At 48.8% G+C, this 18,346-nt stretch overlaps 1 protein-coding gene across 5 annotated transcripts in view; it reads left to right on the top strand.

The window, feature by feature from the left end:
- The window catches only part of CACNA1I (calcium voltage-gated channel subunit alpha1 I), a 125,293-nt gene that overhangs the window by 79,127 nt on the left and 27,820 nt on the right, over nucleotides 1–18,346 (top strand). For all 5 annotated transcript variants that reach the window (XR_012156537.1, XM_073326853.1, XM_073326849.1 and 2 more), the window contains 15 exons: nucleotides 1,711–1,862; nucleotides 2,647–2,832; nucleotides 3,573–3,690; nucleotides 4,283–4,438; nucleotides 4,715–4,805; nucleotides 6,673–6,875; nucleotides 8,098–8,517; nucleotides 9,309–9,409; nucleotides 10,793–10,916; nucleotides 11,885–11,953; nucleotides 12,747–12,931; nucleotides 13,469–13,595; nucleotides 14,651–14,776; nucleotides 16,029–16,118; nucleotides 17,145–17,337. Coding sequence is in view for 4 of the 5 variants with exons in the window: in XM_073326853.1 (XP_073182954.1) it covers nucleotides 1,711–1,862; nucleotides 2,647–2,832; nucleotides 3,573–3,690; nucleotides 4,283–4,438; nucleotides 4,715–4,805; nucleotides 6,673–6,875; nucleotides 8,098–8,517; nucleotides 9,309–9,409; nucleotides 10,793–10,916; nucleotides 11,885–11,953; nucleotides 12,747–12,931; nucleotides 13,469–13,595; nucleotides 14,651–14,776; nucleotides 16,029–16,118; nucleotides 17,145–17,337 (2,341 nt within the window). In the remaining variant the exon portion in view is untranslated. The remainder of the gene's footprint in view (nucleotides 1–1,710; nucleotides 1,863–2,646; nucleotides 2,833–3,572; nucleotides 3,691–4,282; nucleotides 4,439–4,714; nucleotides 4,806–6,672; nucleotides 6,876–8,097; nucleotides 8,518–9,308; nucleotides 9,410–10,792; nucleotides 10,917–11,884; nucleotides 11,954–12,746; nucleotides 12,932–13,468; nucleotides 13,596–14,650; nucleotides 14,777–16,028; nucleotides 16,119–17,144; nucleotides 17,338–18,346) is intronic.

Genomic DNA, 18,346 nt, shown 5'->3' on the forward strand with positions numbered 1-18,346 from the left:
CTGCTGCCCCCTAGAGGATAGAATGTATTAGGCTTGCTCATGTCAGTTCCCTCTAAGACTGGACTACGGGAGCTGCTCCTTTAGGGATGGAAGGGACGGGAGCGTGGGGGGAATCAGACTTCAGCTATGTAATCCTATCCTGGGCAGCTTGTACTGACATATACACAAGGAGTCTGACTTTCCTTTCACGTTGGTGACACTTTTGTTGCTTGTCATGCCATTAAAGTCTCATTGAAGTATGTGTGACAGAGCAAAAGAGAAAGAGAGAGTCTGCCCCCTACTGACAGGAATGTGTCAGACATTGTTATGTTTATTTCCATTGCCCTTGCTGGCTAACCTAGTGGCGTTCCAACTCAGCCAGTGAGGGGAGCCAGTATACTCTCACACATATAAGTGAGTCCATTATAATCAACTGGGGGGAGGGCTCCTCCTCCGCTTCACAACACCACCACCCCCTCCCCCGGCCGTCCCTTTCTGAGAGAGGATGGAAAGAATATGTCATCAATAGTGACAGCACAGCCCCCAGCCATATAAACATCCACTTCATCATTGCTGAGCAAACAGGCTGGACCCCTTCCCAGCCTTGTCAGAGGGGCCTCCAAGAACTGAGCACAGCAAAGAAATATCCATTAATTCTGAAAACAAAAGGAGTAATTGAATTTGTTCAGGCTTGTTCAACTGATTGAGTCATTAAAGCTCTCTCTTTCTCTCTATTGCACACACACTACCCTTTGGCTGGAAGAAGCTGAATTACCTGTGGCAAAAGGTGTCACGGATTCAGTAGATGCAGATATCCTGGCCTGGACCAGTTATTTCCTTTTACTGACATATTTGCCCTGTTTTGTTTCTTGGGAATTTCTCCCATTGTCTCGCCAGTTTCCTCTTTCTTCCTCATTGTCCATTTCCCTCTGTTTCTTATTCCCTCTTGTTCTCTCTGTCCCTTGTTGTTAGACATTAACAGGCTACTCCTCATTGCTGATGTGTTATTCATGCACTCTGATATTCCCCTGGGTAATTACTTAGACCACTGCAAAGAGAAAGGTATGAGAAAAGATTGCTAGAGCAGGCCCAGCAAATGAATTCTGGCAAGGAAAAGGATGGGGGGAGGGGAGAAAGGAGAATGGGGTAGAAAAGAGAGAAAACAAGGGACCAAAGGACAGATATGTGGAAAGAGAAAGGAAAGGGGGCAGGGAGAAGGTTGGGAGGTAGGGTTGGGAGCTTGCTGGGGAGGGACTGTGTAAACACAAAGGAGAAAGAGAACACTGAGGTCTGGTCTACATGAGAAAATTAGGTCGTCATAACTACGTCACTAAGGAGTGTGGAAAAATCCACACCCTTGAGCCGTTTAGTTAAGCTGACTTAAGTCCCCCAGCACTAGATGGATAGAAAAATTCTTCTGTCAAGCTAGCTGCTGCCTCTCAGGGAGGTAGAGTTCCTACGTGAAGGCAAAACCCCTCCCGTCAGCATAGGTAGTGTCTAACTGAGGTGACACAGCAACACAGCTGTGTCACTGTTGCATTTTAAGTATAAAAAAGCCCAAAGATGGCACCATTGGTCCCCTCTGTAATCAGCTCTACCGTCCTTCCCATTTCCCTCATGACTCCCATCCATGCACAACTGTGTGTCGTACAAGAACGGTATCCTTTGATTTCTGAGGTGACATTTTCAGATCTTGCCCAAGTCTGATCCTTGCTTTTGCCGCTCCTGCAGCCAGAAGAACTGACCAACATCTTGGAGATCAGCAATGTTGTGTTCACCAGCATGTTTGCCCTGGAGATGATCCTGAAACTCGCCGCCTTTGGCCTCTTTGATTACCTCCGCAATCCCTACAACATCTTCGACAGCATCATTGTCATCATCAGGTGATGACCCCAAAATAGGGAGACCAGGCTGGGGATAATGAGGTGCAGATACAGAGAGGCAGATCAGTGCCTGAACTGGGTTGCTGTGCCATTTCTGCTTCAGCTTTTTAATAAGTTACAATCTGAGGGAAAGCATGCTTAATGCACAAAGCAAAGAATCGGGAGCTCTAGATTTTATTCCCAGCTCAAACACTGACTCACTGACCTTGGGCAAGTCATATAACCTTTCTGTCCTCCGTTTCCCCCTCTGTAAAATGGGGATAATAATAGTTATCTACCTCAGAAGTTTGTGAGGCTTAATTAGTTGGTGCATGTAAAGCATTTTGAGGTACTTGGATGAAACATGCTGTAGAAGTGCAAAGTATTATAAAGGAGCTTTCCCTCGTAGGTCCTTATGATACAGCATTTGAACACGCCCCAGTAGCTGAGCAGCTCGTCAATTTTCCCCAGCAAGAAATGCAGTTTTACAGACATATACATACAAAATGTACACTGCATACACATACCTGATTCAGATTCTCTTTTACACCCAGATTTTTTTGCACACGCATATGCACACCCTACCAACACACACACTTGATTCACACAGAATTCTCTTTTACACTGTCTCAGTTCACACAGATTCTCTCTTTTACACACACAGACGCTGCATTGGTGAAAGAGTTCTCTCTCCCTCTCTCACTACCTCCATCCTGTTTTTCTACCGCTCTCTTTCTTTGTCCCTTTCCGTCTGCATCTCTCCTTGTCCAACTTTCTCTCTCCTCCTTGTCTCTCTGGACCACAGCATATGGGAGATCATTGGCCAGTCAGATGGGGGGCTGTCAGTGCTGAGAACTTTCCGCCTCCTGCGGGTGCTGAAGCTCGTACGTTTCATGCCTGCTCTGCGACGCCAGCTGGTGGTCCTGATGAAGACCATGGACAATGTGGCCACCTTCTGTATGCTCCTTATGCTCTTCATCTTTATCTTCAGGTGAGGAGGTGTTGTCTTCAGAGCAATTTGAGGAGACATCACAGGGCATATACAAACCCTGGCGCCAATCTCTTTGTGACTCATCCTGCCCAAGTCTTTACTTTAGACATCAAGAGGAACTTGGTTAGTTCTCAGAGACAGATCCTCAGCTGGTGTAAATTGACTGTATCAGCTGAGGATCTGGCCCTCAGGTGTTCACAAGTAGAGGCTTGATGGGGGTTGAGAAACTTTGCCAGCCAGGGAGTCTGCTGATCTGGGTTTCCATTAGAAAGGGTGAATTCTGTCAGTGACCTGTTGTTCACTTCAGGGAACAGTCTGACTCCTCCCTTTCCCCCTCACTAATTATTACAGAAGTGTGGTGTGGAGCACCTGGCAGTATTTCACAGCACACCATGCAGATAAGCTAGAAGTGGGTGGAAACAGGGAATGGAACAAGAGAGAATGGTGGAGTTAGCGGCCATGGGGGCAGGACTGGATGGAATGGCCAGAAGCTGGGGGTCTTGATGCGTATGGTGGTGCAGGGGGAAGGAGAGGGTGCATGAGGAGATACAGGCTGATCAGTGTTTTGCCTTATTCACCGGTAGATCTTGATGGGTTAGGTATATTTTTATATCCCTTACTCTGGTGACAAGTGGCAGCAGGTTGGATTGTGAAAGAAAAAAGGGGAACTGCTCTAACAAGCTCATTTTGGTGGCAGAGATATTTAAATTGGACACCGTCTCCTCTTCCCCACCCAACAGCATCCTGGGAATGCACATCTTTGGGTGCAAATTCAGCCTCCGGACAGACACCGGAGACACAGTCCCTGACCGGAAGAACTTTGATTCGCTGCTCTGGGCCATCGTCACTGTGTTCCAGGTGAGTCAACACAGCTTCCATGGGCAGGCCAGACAATGGGATTGGAGGGGGATCTCAAAGTGAATTGGATCAGGAATTAGTTGTAGGTTTGTACAACTGAATGTTACACTCATTCCTGATGACACAAAAACCAATCCACGAGGCTCCAGCATGAGATCCTGAGAGAGGAGCGACAGACACATGCTGTATAATCAAGCAGCTGACATCTTTGCGACCTCCAAGAAGCAAGGAGACAATGGAAGGATGCGGCATTTAGAAAGGTCAGAGCTGTTGGGGCAACTCCTGTGTTTAATGTTGTCACCGTAGCGTGCACACTATGCTTGTGTGTGTTTGTCTCTTCCCATTCGCCTGAGGTCTCTTGAGCTATTGCCATGGAGACAGCGTGAGAGATGGACCATGTTCACTAATGGCAGTCATTAGGCACCTGGGGTGGGATGTTGAGAGAAGATGGGGGAGCCTCACTCTGCAATAGGCATGTGGTGGTTAGATGATTTTCCTCTCACTGCTCATTAATGCAGCCTCCTTCCTCTATAATCCCTTTCACTCTCATTTTGCTCCAGGGGGCTCACACAGCCTCTCTTCTGTCTTGCAGATCCTGACCCAGGAGGACTGGAACGTCGTGCTGTATAATGGCATGGCCTCCACCTCACCGTGGGCATCCCTTTACTTTGTGGCCCTCATGACCTTTGGCAACTATGTCCTCTTCAATCTGCTGGTGGCTATCCTGGTGGAGGGCTTCCAGGCTGAGGTGAGTTGCCACTCCATGGAGGTGAGGAGCAGATGAGGGAGACGGCCTAAGGGGAAGACACCCTTTCCTGGGGGTGTCAAACCACTGATATGGAGGAGGGAACCTGCAAAGGTGACTCAGTCTCCCTCCATTGGCCAGGAGTTCAGCAACTAAGCACTTGCAGACCACACAGGGATTCCTCTATCGTCTGTAGCAATGGACAATCAGAGGGAGCAGAATCCCTTCCCCTGGGGGGCTCATGAGTCACAGACCTTTGCATTGATTTTTCTATTCCAGGGTGATGCCAACCGGTCGTACTCAGACGAAGATCAGAGTTCATCAAACATGGAGGACTTTGACAAGTTCCAGGACAGCCAGGATGTCTCAGGTCAGTGGATTCTCCCACCTCGTTTGCTTTTGTCCTACCAGCAGCTGGGTGAAAAATGTAAATGTGCAAATCTCCCTAAAATCTCATTCCTCTTTCCAAGATGGGACCAGAATGCTTTGGTCCTGACTAAAGCACTTTCATGGCAATGCAGTTTTATGCAGTTTTGTTTGTTTTAAAGTCACTGTCAGCTTGCAATGTCACTTGCAAAAATTAGAGCTATGGCAAAATTCTGTAATGCTGTAGCTAAGGCAAATGTGATCCTTGGATAGCGAAGCAGATCAGAGATATTGCATCAAGTAGGAGCAGGGAGGCATTACTACATCTGCATACAGCATTGGTGAGACCATTGCTGGAATTCTGTGTCCAGTTCTGGTGTCTACACTTAAATTGGAAAGGATTCAGAGAAGAGCTACAAGAATGATATGAGGTCTAGAAAACTTGCCTCATAATGAGAAAGAAAGTAATCTAAATGATTTAATTTATCCAAGAGAAGGTTAAGAGGTGACTTGATCATGGTCTACAAGTACTACAGGGGGAAAAGATTTCTCATGGTAAATGGCTCTTTAATCTAGCAGAAAAAGGCGTAATGAGATCCAATGGGTGGAAGCTGAAGCTGTGGACAAATTCAGACTAGAAATAAGGGGCACATTTCTAACAGTGAGGATAATTAGTCCTTAGCATAGGCGCCGACTGCATGGGTGCTCTGGGGCTGGAGCATCCACCAGGCAGAGGGGAAGTTGGCGCCTATGATGGCCTGCATTATACAGGGGGTCAGACTAGGCTATCAGAATGGTCCCTTCTGGCCTTAATATCTATGAATGTAATAGAAAAGAGCAGCATATTTATTATTAAGAATATTTTGATTTCTTCTTTCTCCCATCTGTGCCTCTCCCTGGCACCCCGCAGGAGCAAATTAAAGCAGGTTTGCTGGATCCTTAGGATCTGTGAGCAGTGAGGGGGCCCAGTGCAGCAGTGAGTCAGTGAGAATTCAAAGCAGACTGGGAGGAGGAGTGTGTGCATGGGAATTTGGAGAAAGATAAAGGATTTCCAAGGAGGCCACAAAGTTTTGGTGGATCTGGGCCCCAATGAGTCTCAATCTGCCCCTCAGTATTTCAGCCCAACAAACTGATCTGAGAAAAACAGGGAACATGCCTAAAATATTCAATGGCTGCTGGTCTCACAGTTGTAGCGTTTGTTTCAGATGTGTGGATGACTGCCCCCTAATTCTAGCAAGTGGGGACACTGTCTCCCTCATGTGCTCCCAGGCAAGAGCCTTGCAGCATGAGTCTGCAGGGAGAGCTATCTAATCGGCTCGCCAATGGCTTTGCCTGGCCTTAAGCAGAGCTCTCTTGTAGGCACACTCCCTGCTCTGGGTCCATTAGAGCGAAGGAGGCTGAGAAAGTGGACTCAGCTAAGTGAAAGCTGTTGTGTGAAACACCCTTCCCCCTCCAAAGCCAGAAGAGAGGGAATGCTGCCAGCACTTCTCAAAGGGGCAGGGAAAAGTGACAAGGAAGAGAAGATGACATGGGGTGGGTAGAAAGAAAGACAAGTTGCATCATCACTTGTGTTCTTTGGCACCCCACCTCACCTCCTAGAGGGGTGCCCATGGAGGGACAGACGTAGTTGAAAGGACTTTAGGGAATCAGTGCACCTAGTGCTTGGGAGAGAGGCCATGGCCTCAAGTCTGTCACTGTCCTGACCCACCCTTTTCATACAACCCAAAGGCACCAGGAAGCAGTGTTGGGTTCTAACAGGGCTAAGCAAACAGAACATTAAAACATTCACTGAATGGTGCATGAGGAAACCGCAGAAGGGAAAGGAATGTCTTCTTCTCTCTTTCTTTCTCTCTCTGTGTTTTTCTGCTCAGATCCCAGGCTCTGTGCAATTCCCATGACCCCAAATGGACACCTTGACCCCAGCCTACCTTCTTCCAACCAGCCAGTGGCAGCTGGTGGGGTCACAAGTTCTGCCCGAAATTCCCTGCAGCCAGACCAGATCCTCATTGCCTTGGGTTCCAGGAAGAGCAGTGTGATGTCACTGGGGAGAATGACCTACGACCAGAGGTCACTGGTGAGTGAGTAGAACCATGAGTAACATACTTCTTCTGAAACCCAGGGGATCCATTGTCTCAGTGCCATCATCTTGGAATTCCATTGGGGGTTCTACCCCTACTGGAAACTTACTAACAGAAGCTTGTTGCCTGGCCCCATTTAGCTTGAGGTGGTCGCCATTTCCAGTTTTTCGATCCATATTCCACTATGACTGGGTGTAGGATTCAAGTGCCTTGTTATCTCCTCTGGAGTCTTCCCTCCAGAATGAAATGTGCATTGACCTCTGAGCCCTCCACCGCAGTTCTGGAGCACAGAGCTTGGAATTATGGTGCCCTGCCTCCTCGGTAACATAAAAAACACATGGAGAACTTCTGCCATTAGGAAAGGATGGTTAATATCAGACCTAACAGGTCCTCTACCTGGAGAAGTTTCTGGAGCCCTTAGTTCAGGTGAAAATCAAAACCTTGACCTGCAGCACCCTTTCCTGTCCTAGGCCTGCCACCTCTGTCTATTCCTCCAGACTACCGTCACTCTCAGTTCTGCCAGTGCACTTCGATCCTGTCCTCTAGCAGCCCTGTTAGTTCAGTGCTTGGGCAATTCAACCACCAACACACACAGCTTTACTGGTGCACTTCAATCCTGATGTGCGGCATACCCTGCTATCCCAGTCCTTTGTTTCTCGTGAGCAGAGATGGCTGCTGGTAACAATTGGTGTTGAGATTTGGTGATGTGGAGGACTAGGCTGAGACCCTCAAACCCATATCTCTTGCTTTCTCCTCTCATTTGGATTGTAAGCTCTTTGAGGCAAAGACTATGGGCTGGATTTATCCATCACCCTGTTCCCTGTGCACCAGTGCAAAGCAAGTGCAAAATGCTACCAACCTGATTTTGTAGGGCTTTAGCCCCACTTTCCATTGGTGTAAATGACTACACGAGCCCTTTGCTTTCTAACTTACCTTATGTGTAAAGTGCCTGGCACACAGCTGGGGCTATAAAATAAATATGACAGTGACCAATTAAGAATTATTAATTAATAATAATAATAATTAATTTGATGCCAGATTTACAGAGGTCACCTTTGACTTCATAAAATGCCTCTCCTGGAGGGGTGGGAGAGCAGGGTTTTGTAATCTTGTATTAGGAGATTTAGGGTCCCCAGAGGTGAGTCTTTGATCTAACCTGCTGAGGCCCCATCTTCCCCGTGACCCGAGTCACTGAATCCCTGTCTTCCTCTCTTACAGTCTAGCTCTCGCAGTTCTCACTATGGTGCATGGGGCCGCAGCGGGGCCTGGGGGAGCCGCCGCTCCAGCTGGAACAGCCTGGCTCGGGGACACAGCCTAAAACACAAACCTCCATCTGCCGAGCATGAATCTCTGCTGTCTGTGGAAAGGCACAGGGTGGCAGATGGAGAACGAGAGGGGATGGGAAGGGCCCCTCATCACCGGCGGACGCTCTCGCTGGACATCAAAGATTCCTGTGACCTGGTGGAGCTGACGTCATCAGTCCCATCCAGTCACAGGGCAGCACGGAAGGTGGGTGTGGCTCTGGGCACCAGCGAGCACCAGGACTGTAACGGCAAAATGCCCAATATCGCTAAGGAGATTTTCCCAAAGATGGACGACCGCAAGGAACATGGAGAGGACGAGGAGGAGATAGACTATGTGAGTACAGGGGGCTTCACCAGAGAAGCACCAAGGGCTTACAAGGGGGACAGCAATCACAAGAGATGGGAGGTGAGTTGTGCCAGCCTGGGAGACGTCCGTGCTCAAGGCAAGATCAGATCACAGAATCCCTATGGGCTAGCCTGAGGTCCCTTGGAGCCTCAAGCAGAAGAAGACCAGAGTGCTGCTTCTTAGCCAGCCTCCAAGGCTCCGAGGCCCAAAACTGAAGAGATTACTGTGACACTCCAGTGGGGTCAGGGTCAATGGATATTTTAGCAGAAGTTTTCACTGTATAAAATGACATCACTAGGACTTCACTTAGGAGGAAAGATGCCAGTAGATGCCCATTCTGCCTTAGGCTCATTGGCTAGGCTGTGGGCCCAGTACTCTGTCTCCATTGTCCCTGAGGTTCACGGGTAGTGCTGATACAAAGATCCAGTGTGCAACGGGCAGCATCAGTGTCAGCATTCCACAGCAGAGTACAGGCTAGCATCAGGTTCAGTTTTAAGGAGTCAGAAGTGAAGCTTGATACTCTTCCTTCTGGGAGGAAAACAGGCTTATGGAATAGCAGGCCCAATGAATTTTCCACCCACCTCATCGCTCCCCCTGTGACTATGACATCAGCTCCTTTCCTCATGTGGGGTTGGGGCGGAGAGGGTAGAGAGAGGAGGATCTGGAGAGGCAATGTATCCAAGTTACTGGTATTTTAGGTTTAAAGGAAAAGGACAGAATGGACTTCTCAGTGAAGTGGGGAGGTGGCCAGTGACAACCCAGTCCCTTGTGTCCTGCAGAGCCTGTGTTTCCGCATCCGGAAGATGATGGACGTATATAAGCCAGACTGGTGTGAGATACGGGAGGATTGGTCCATCTACCTCTTCTCTCCACAAAACAGGTTCGCCCCAATTTTGTCAGTGGAGAGGTGGTTTAGTATAATCCTGTTGCAGCAGCCATGTACATGGGTTGGATGCTGAGCCTCCAGTTTTAAACTTTCAAAGATGGGAATGATTTTGTTGCTTCCAGTCACAGCCTCTCCACCCAACTCTTGTTTGGTCCCTGAGGTGAGGGTAGAGAAGGGGAATCCTGAAAGGCTACTGTTGTTTTCCTTCCGGGGAATGCTCTGTTTTTCCTCAGTGTAACTTAAGGCAAGGCAGAGAATACTAATTCTGACCAAAAAAGATGATGAATGTGTTCTTAACTTATCTGTGCCGTTGGCAATGTCTCTGGTGGCACAAGAGTGGCCTGCATTGCATTAGAGGCCACGAAGTTGACTTATTAGCAATCCAATCACACTTTGTTTGGGCAAAGTTAGTATTCTCTGCACTTACCAAAATAAATATTAGAAGAACTCCTCCTTCCACCAGGAGGAAACAGTGTTTATCACCAACCATCAGCATGCTACACCACAGGGTAACAGCTCATGGAAACAAGAGGGTTTCATCATAACTGCTGGAAGATTAATCTTGGCTGCACGTGCTGATCTCCTACCTATTGTACTGGTTATGGCGGCTTTTAGAGAAGCTGGAGGGCAATAGAACTAGTCATCTATTTTCATGGCAGTTATTCCTCATCAGCTGGCAGCACAAGGGAGTTTGATGCCTAGAACACTCTGGTAATCCCAGCACAGACATATCATGATAGGAAATTTTAAGTTGGGGGAGAGGGGGTGGGTTAAAGATTGTGACTCATCATCACCCTGTGAGAGCAGAGCTTAGAGAGGAAGGGTGGTGTGGTGCTTTGGGCATTTCTCTGGGGCTTGGGAGACTGAGGTTCAATTCCTTGCTCCAACACAGATTTCCTCTGTGACTTTGGGTAAGTCACTTAGCCTCCCTGTGCCTTAGCTCCCCATCTGTAAAATGGGGATAACAGCTCTGCCCTACCTCACAGGGGTGTTGTGAGGAGAAAGAAATAAAAGTACTGTGGTGATGGGGGGCATATAAACAACTAGAATAGACAGACAGCGCTTCGGGGATAAGGTCCTTACAAATGCAGGTGGTTCCTCAGGAGAGCTCTTTAGAGAATTATTATTACTTGCATTGAGGTTAGCCCAGGCATGGAGCAGGACCCTGTTGTGCTAGGTGCTGTACAAACACCAAACAAAGACAATTCCTCCCTGAACAAATATGTGTCCTTTCCAGTCTGGTAATGTGCACAACAGGGCAGCTGATATTACACTAGAGAATGTTACAATTCAGGCAGAACTCTCTTTCTCCATCCCCCGCCATACCCAATTTAATTTCACCCCAGGCACATGAGTCCTTTTGGAACTCTCTTGCAGGTTCCGCATCCTCTGCCAAACCATCATTGCTCACAAGCTCTTTGACTATGTTGTTCTGGCCTTCATCTTCCTGAACTGCATCACCATTGCCCTGGAGAGACCGCAGATCGAGCATCGGAGCACGGTGAGCAAACTTGTACCCTCAACCTTTTTTGGCTGAACACAACCCCTGAACAGGTGTGGTGGACAAAGTTCAGTAATTCTCTGGGCATTGCATAGGCTCTGGATAAGCCCCAGTGCTGGAGAGTAACCCCCATCCCCCAAATACACCCCCCCCCCATGATTTCTCTGTATGGAATAAGAGGCCTGCTTGCCTCCCTTTCAAGGCCTTAAAATAGTATAATCCTTCTTTCTCAGGAGTAGCTTCCTATATCATGGAAGGCAGAAGGGTCCTCCAGGCACTCACAGTTGGGAGGTGGCTTGCCAATGAGAGTCAAATAACTAGGGACCATGAAACTAAAAGAGGATGGTAACCTGGCTATGTAGCAGTGTGCCCATGGGAATGGCATGCTAGGATTCAAGTGTGCTGTTTCTGCATTGGCTTTGAATGTGGATCTGGGTGCCGTGGTTGGGGAGAGGCTGGTCTGCTTCAGTGGGTGAATATATTCTCGGTTCTCCTCAATTCATTCTTAACAGAGGTCACAGCTGAAATGGCTTTTTGAGTGTCTCTGCTGAGTCCACATCGCCAAATGACACCACAGTTAGGTGAAGTCTGGGCTCAGGAGAGGTCCAAGAGTGGGGTGACAGGGCTGGGCTGCCAGTCAGCATTGTGTTGCATTGCCAGGTGATGAAAGTCTCCATAGCTGGATTAGCAGCAGATGCTGCAGATCACAATTACAGTGCATTAGTGAGCTGTGTGGGAGTTGCAAGACTGGAGTAACAGGGAACACTGAAGGTCAGGACCGAGGTGCATTAGCTGAACCGGGAGAGATGAAGGTTGTTCAGCATGTGCCCTTGGCTGTAGCCAGTGCTCTCACTCCCACCTTCACAAGACAGTGAAATTTGTCAAGTTCATAACAAAGGATTTAGTAAACTCACAGAAGTGTGGAAATGTCTCTCAGTGTTTTAGGGGCTTTTTTCTGTTCTTTCTAGGAGAGGATCTTTCTCACCGTATCCAACTACATTTTCACGGCAATCTTCGTAGCTGAGATGACACTAAAGGTAAGTCACCTGGAGACAGTCAGCCTTTTCCCATGTGTCATGGGCCCAACACATCTGCCCTCTACTTGTCATCTTTCCTCAGTCCATCCATCCTTTCAGTCTTCCAGGGAGGTCCACCCACTCCTCATGAACTCTGTCATGGTAAGGGAATGTCCAACCATTGGGTTTGAATCTCATTTTCAGATTTGGATGCATGAAATTAAACACCTTTTAGACATCTAAACAAGGGGCCTGGTTTTCAGAGGTGATGAGCATTCACCATTTCCACTGACTTCGGTAGCATCTTCTGGTGTTCAGCAGCTCTGAAAAGCAAACTACTTATTTAAATGTCTGAATATGGATTTAGGTGCTTAATTTTACATACTCAAGTTTGAAAAATTTGGATTAAGTGATTTACATAAAGTCACCAGAAGAGCATGGATGAGAGCCCCTGTCTTCTGACTGCATGCACCTTGTCTTATCCTCTATACATCACCATCTCCCTCCAGTGCGGTAGTGCTCGGGGGAGTGGAGGAGATATTGGTTGAGAGGTGAGAGGACTTCATCAAGGCTTTGGTGGGTCTTTATTGTTTTTTCTAGAACATTTGCACTCCAGCATTTGATTTCTGAGCCTCCATTTTTACTTCACAGACTGTGGGTCTTTTCTGAGAAAGCAGATGAGTATCAATGTCATGGAAGGGTGAAAGATGGGTCATCATTGCTTCTTCACCTGTTGCTATCGAGTTATTAAGTACCTTCCCTCTGGATGGTGGAGAGTTTAACTCCCCATGCTCTCCCCCCTCCTGTCCTGTAGGTGGTCTCTCTAGGCCTATATTTTGGGGAGCAGGCCTATCTCCGCAGCAGCTGGAACATCCTAGATGGCTTCTTGGTCTTTGTGTCCCTCATTGACATTGTGGTCTCAGTGGCCTCTGCTGGAGGAGCTAAAATTCTGGGGGTGCTCCGGGTCCTCCGACTGCTGCGCACATTACGTCCTCTCAGGTGAGAACCCCATGGGCAAATTCCTAGTCTTCCATCCTCTCTCTCACTCTGTCCCTTCCTCTATCCAGCCAGGAATGGCTCCCACACAGTGCCAGTATTAGAACATGCTTTATGGAGAGACAGGGCATTGGCCAAGACCCCCAGGTTAACCCCTCACACACACACACACACACACACACACACACACACCTTAGCGTCCTGTTGGGCTGTGCATCAGAAAAGGGCTGATGGAACATCCTACTAGGGATGAGAATGTTGTGTAGTGTCCTCTCCACAGGGATGTTTCTCTTAATTGTGCAGCTTCTCCTCCAGCCCCTAAGATAGTCACTCCAATATCCTCATTAGGTAACGTGCCCAAGTCCTGCTGTGAGGAACTCAAACCCACAGCATTCAGGCCTAAGGGAGAGCACGCTGTCCACTGGATGATAGCTGCACCATGATATCTGGGGTGCTACTGTTGTCTGATTCTGAAAACACAGGGGAAGAAAGAACTCTGCCATCTCTCTGTGTCACCCCCTCACGCTCCATCCCTTCCAGGGTCATCAGCCGTGCCCCAGGCCTGAAGCTGGTGGTGGAGACACTCATCTCATCCCTCAAACCCATTGGGAACATTGTCCTCATTTGCTGTGCCTTCTTCATCATCTTTGGCATCCTGGGTGTGCAGGTAGGGTTGTTGTTGTCTATCAAGCACCCACAACGTGCTCGGCACTGTACTGCCATGTAGGAAACATAATGTAGACACAATTAAGCAGATGGAGTTGTGGCGGGGGGCGCAAGGAGGGGGGGAGTGGGCCAGGCATCCCAGGACACCTTCCTGATCCTCTGCCCTGCTCTGTCCTCCTTTATGTAGTTCTCATCATAATGATTCTTAAGCCTTTGGCAGTGGCAGGTAGGGTCAGTGCTGAAGTCTTTCAACAGTAGAGACTGATATTCAGATCATGGTGTTAGCAGAGCTGAAGAGAAGGCCCAGGAGTGGAGTAGCAGCTGGGCGTGCTGCAGGTCATGACTCTGATGCAGTGACAGAGCAGTGTCAGTTGGGGCAGCCGCACAGGGGCCTGCGCGATGCCTGGCTCTAGGCAGTTCTTTCTCTCCCCTTCGTTCCAAGCGCTAAATCCACACACAATGTGGCATGTGTCAGGGAGGGGAGGGGGGACGGAGGCAAGCAGGGGGGAAGTTAATCCTCCCTATTTTAGGCTTGTGCTGCAGAGGAGTGCTGGAGTGGGTGTTACTTCCGTCTCAGAGAATGTGCGATACTTAGTCTGTATGCAGACTGTTCTGATGAGCCTGTACAAATGCGCAATCCAGTACCCTCCATATGGAAAAGGAGCCTGGGGCAGAAGAACCGCATCAGTGTCCCTTTATTTAAAAGTATCGGTGAAGTAGGCAATATTTTTCTGGGTCTTTGCTCTCACAAGAGATCTTTTTCCCTTCAGTACACCTAGCAGCCATCTGAGGGAGTGGATGGCTCTGGGGGATTGGGCATGGGGTGTTTCATATCTAGATCATTGGTTCCAATCCAGCCCCAGCAGGCCAGTACATGGCTGTCAGAGTGGGAGGACTTTCAGTCACTACTGACCCAGGGCAAGATTATAATCGGTGACAGAGAGGCGAAAGGCTCCATGTCCGCTCCTAATCTGAGGAGCTTCCTATTGCTCTTTGTCCCCTGACACTGAGGAAGTCTGAGTGAGACTCACTGACCAAGTCGCTTCCATCTTATAGCTCTTCAAGGGGAAGTTCTACCACTGCCTTGGGATTGACATCCGTAACATCACCAACAGGTCTGACTGTATGGCCGCCAATTACAAGTGGGTACACCAAAAGTACAACTTTGACAACCTTGGACAGGTATGTGCAGGACCCTCCAAGCCCCCTCCTCTCACATGAACCTGGGCTGTGCTTTGCCCCTTTGGGTGTCTCCCGCCAAAGCCACACTCACTCATTTCGAGGGGAAGGGTGGAGTGTTCCAAAACATACTCTGAGCCAGAGGAGGCAGTCATGTGAACAGGGGGTGGGGGTGGAGGCTGGTTAGACATGGGTGTCCAGGTTAAAGCAGAGTAACTCGTGTAAGGATACAGCTTCCATGCTGAAGAGGGGGGAAAGGGGGATGTAACAGCTCAAGCAACTCACATGAGTGTAAGCTAAAGGCAGGGGATGGGGGGCGGGGGGCTGCTTTTCCTTACACTCTCCTAGGTGTGCCTCTTCTTGCTAGCCCCTGACCTCCCTCAACATGTAACACCCGGTTCCTGACCCATGCTTAGGGGTGAATCCTGCTTTCACTTGCACAGGAGCACCTTCCATTGGCATTGCATGTAAATGATTGCAGCTTTGAGCCCTTACGGCCTGATTCTCTGAGCAGGGTGTGACTCAAGGGTAACTCGCTGAGGTCAGTGCAGTTAAAAAACAGTGAAAGGAGAATCAGGCCCTTCATAAGCAATTTACACCCCCGTTTACATCGCCGAGGAGTTGGGCCAATGGTGTCTGTGCAATCTGCGTGTCTGCAGTCCCCTTAGGCACCACCAAGGAAACGTCTGCAGGATTGGCAGAATCCTCCCTTCCTCTCTGCAGCCTCCCTACCAGTCCTGTCAGTGGAGCGCTGCCTTCTAAGGCAAGGGGCCACTCCAGGCTCTTTGGTTTCTGAGCTAAGGCCCATGCATGCAAGTAGGGAGGCTTCCTCAAAGGCAGGGGTGGCCGGTGGGTGTTTTCTGATTGTGTTGGCCAGATCTGCCATGGCTCTTGTAGATTTCGCCATGTCTCTAGCCTTTATATATTTTCACAGTCAGGCAGCAGGCCTGTCGTCCTGAGGTTTTCTGTGTTTTAATTCATCTGCCTGATGCAGTTGTTGCTGAGTTCATTTGTCCCTGGGGAGGGGAAACCTTTTACTCTGGTGCTTCCACAGGGCAGACTTGCATAATGGTCCCTCTCTGCTGGCAGCTCCCCTCCCTCTCCCATCTGTTAGTAGTTATGCAGATGACAAGTGCTTGGAGGATGACACCTTGAGTTTTAATTATGTTTTGTGCCTAAGAACTTAAAACCTGAACCATCCCAACCCTACCGCACACAGATGCTGTGTGTCTGATGTGTTTCTCTTGTGTTCCAGGCCCTGATGTCCCTCTTTGTTCTGGCCTCCAAAGATGGTTGGGTCAATATTATGTATAACGGACTAGATGCTGTGGCTGTTGACCAGCAGGTATAGAGAGTTCCTTCGAAACTGATCATGCCATCTAGACCTCCTTCAGGCAGGAAGGTGGAAGCATGCTGTATCAGCCAGCTTTTGGTACTTCCTCTCCACCCAATAGCATTTTATAGCATTGCTCTGACCCTGTCCATCTGCGAGCCCCTTCTCTTCACTTTCGTTATTACTGGTGGGTCAGTGCCGTGGTTCTGCATACGCAGGGAGGCGTGTTTGGAAGTGATTAGCCTGATGTAGCTGGGGAAGTTATGCAGGCTGGGTCTTTATGTATCCTGTGATACCTTTGAAGCAGCAGTCACCCATGTCTTTCTCGACATGGTGCATCCACCAGATTTACAGTTGGTTCCTCTAATTGCTTATAAATTGGGATCCTCTGTCCCTGCAACTAAGTCCCAGTGGTATCCAAAACTCACATTGACTTGAGTAATGCAGGGTCAGGCCCCTGGCAAAGGCTGCAGCGACAGAGGACTGAATGGCCGTGAGGATACTATCCTTACCCTCTGTTCTCAGCACTAAAAGTGCTGTTGGTCTTTTAAAACCCTCAGTGGTGAGAAACCTAGAAACAGTAATGAGAAACTTTTCTATTTGATCCTGACTGACACCTGCTTTCAGGCACCCCTCACCTTTCAGGGGTTCTCCCATTGCACCTTAGAGGTGTGATTTACCTACCCTCAGCCCAACACACCTTTTCTTCAGGTATCTTTAGTGTCTGTCATATTCTCTGATGTTTTAATTGTCCATTTGATCTGTTGTGATTATATTGGAATTGTAGGTGCAGCATCCTGAGTGCTTTATTATTATTATAAACTTCTCCTTGACTTCCAGACACCCAGACTATTTGTTGCTCCTACCCTCATTTTCATAATCCTTTCCCAACCAGCCAATCACAATCTGTTGATCTCCCTCATTTTCACAATCCTGCCACTTCCAGCCAATCACAACCTGCTGCTCTCCTTCATTTTCATAACCCCACCTCTGACTCCCAGTCAGCCAATCACAGCCTTTCTTTTCTTTTCTTCCCAGCCAGTGACCAACAACAACCCCTGGATGCTCCTTTACTTCATCTCATTCCTCCTCATCGTCAGCTTCTTCGTTCTCAACATGTTCGTGGGGGTGGTGGTGGAGAACTTCCACAAGTGCCGGCAGCATCAGGAGGCAGAGGAGGCACGCCGGCGGGAGGAAAAGCGCCTCAGGCGCCTGGAGAAGAAGCGCAGGAGTAAGGCACAGCCTCAGTGTTTGGTTGGTTCGTAGGCCAAGGTTTTCTGAGAAAAACCCCCTCCCCCCCTTCTCCTCTTCTTTTATTTTTTGACTGATCAGTTTCTCTATAACAGCATCTCTGTCAATGCTCTCAGCACTGCTCTGCTCTCGGTGGGACACTGCTGCCGGGCTGCCGCATTGCCTGACGCCCCCAGCCAGCTACCCTCGCGTCAGAATCCCGGCAACGGAGGGTAGAGGTGACAGGGTGCTTGATGGCAACTGGGGGTGTTGGGAAAGGCTCCTTTTCCCTTAACGCCTTGCCTCTAGAAAATAACACATTCATAGACGTGTGCGTGTGTGTGTGTGTGTGTGTTCTCTGGGAACCTCCACCCAGACACACACACTCCCTCCCTCAGGGATTTAGACACTCCTTTGGAGAGCCCTGCGGCACCAGCCAGTGCTGTTGGGCGGACCCCTACATTAATCCTTTCCTGTTTAATGCAAAATGAGGCAGGGGAGAAGAGGAAAAAACCCACACTGTGTTCCTGGGCCTTTCTATTCCTGTGGCAGTTTCTCCAAGGCTTCCTTGGAACTAAGAGGGTCCCCCCACAGTGATGGTCCCCACGTGTCTGTTTTCTGTGCTCCAGTGAGAGAAACATCACAGATGCACACTTGACTCTGGGTGCTGGCAATCACCCCTGCTCCTTCCTACCCCTACCCTGGAGATCCTGTCTGATTACTCTCCTCCTTTCCAAGCCCATGGGCTTCCGTCTTCCTTCCCCTTCTTCAGTTTTTCCTGTCCCTGATGCCACCTCTGGGCGTCTCCTGGAGCCAATTGCTCCTTTTTATCATTTGTGATCTTAATTTGTTGAGGCATGAAATGCTGATTTAGTGCCATTTCCACAAACATAGGACTAACAGATTCTTTCTATCGCTCCCACCTTCCCTCTCTTGTCTCTCCCTGCCTCCTCTTTCCTTTTACACTCTCTCTTTCCTCACCATTTCTGTTTTCTTTCTCTGCATTCTTT

This window comes from Lepidochelys kempii, chromosome 1, assembly GCF_965140265.1.
Source record: "Lepidochelys kempii isolate rLepKem1 chromosome 1, rLepKem1.hap2, whole genome shotgun sequence".
Classification (NCBI taxonomy): Eukaryota; Metazoa; Chordata; order Testudines; family Cheloniidae; genus Lepidochelys; species Lepidochelys kempii.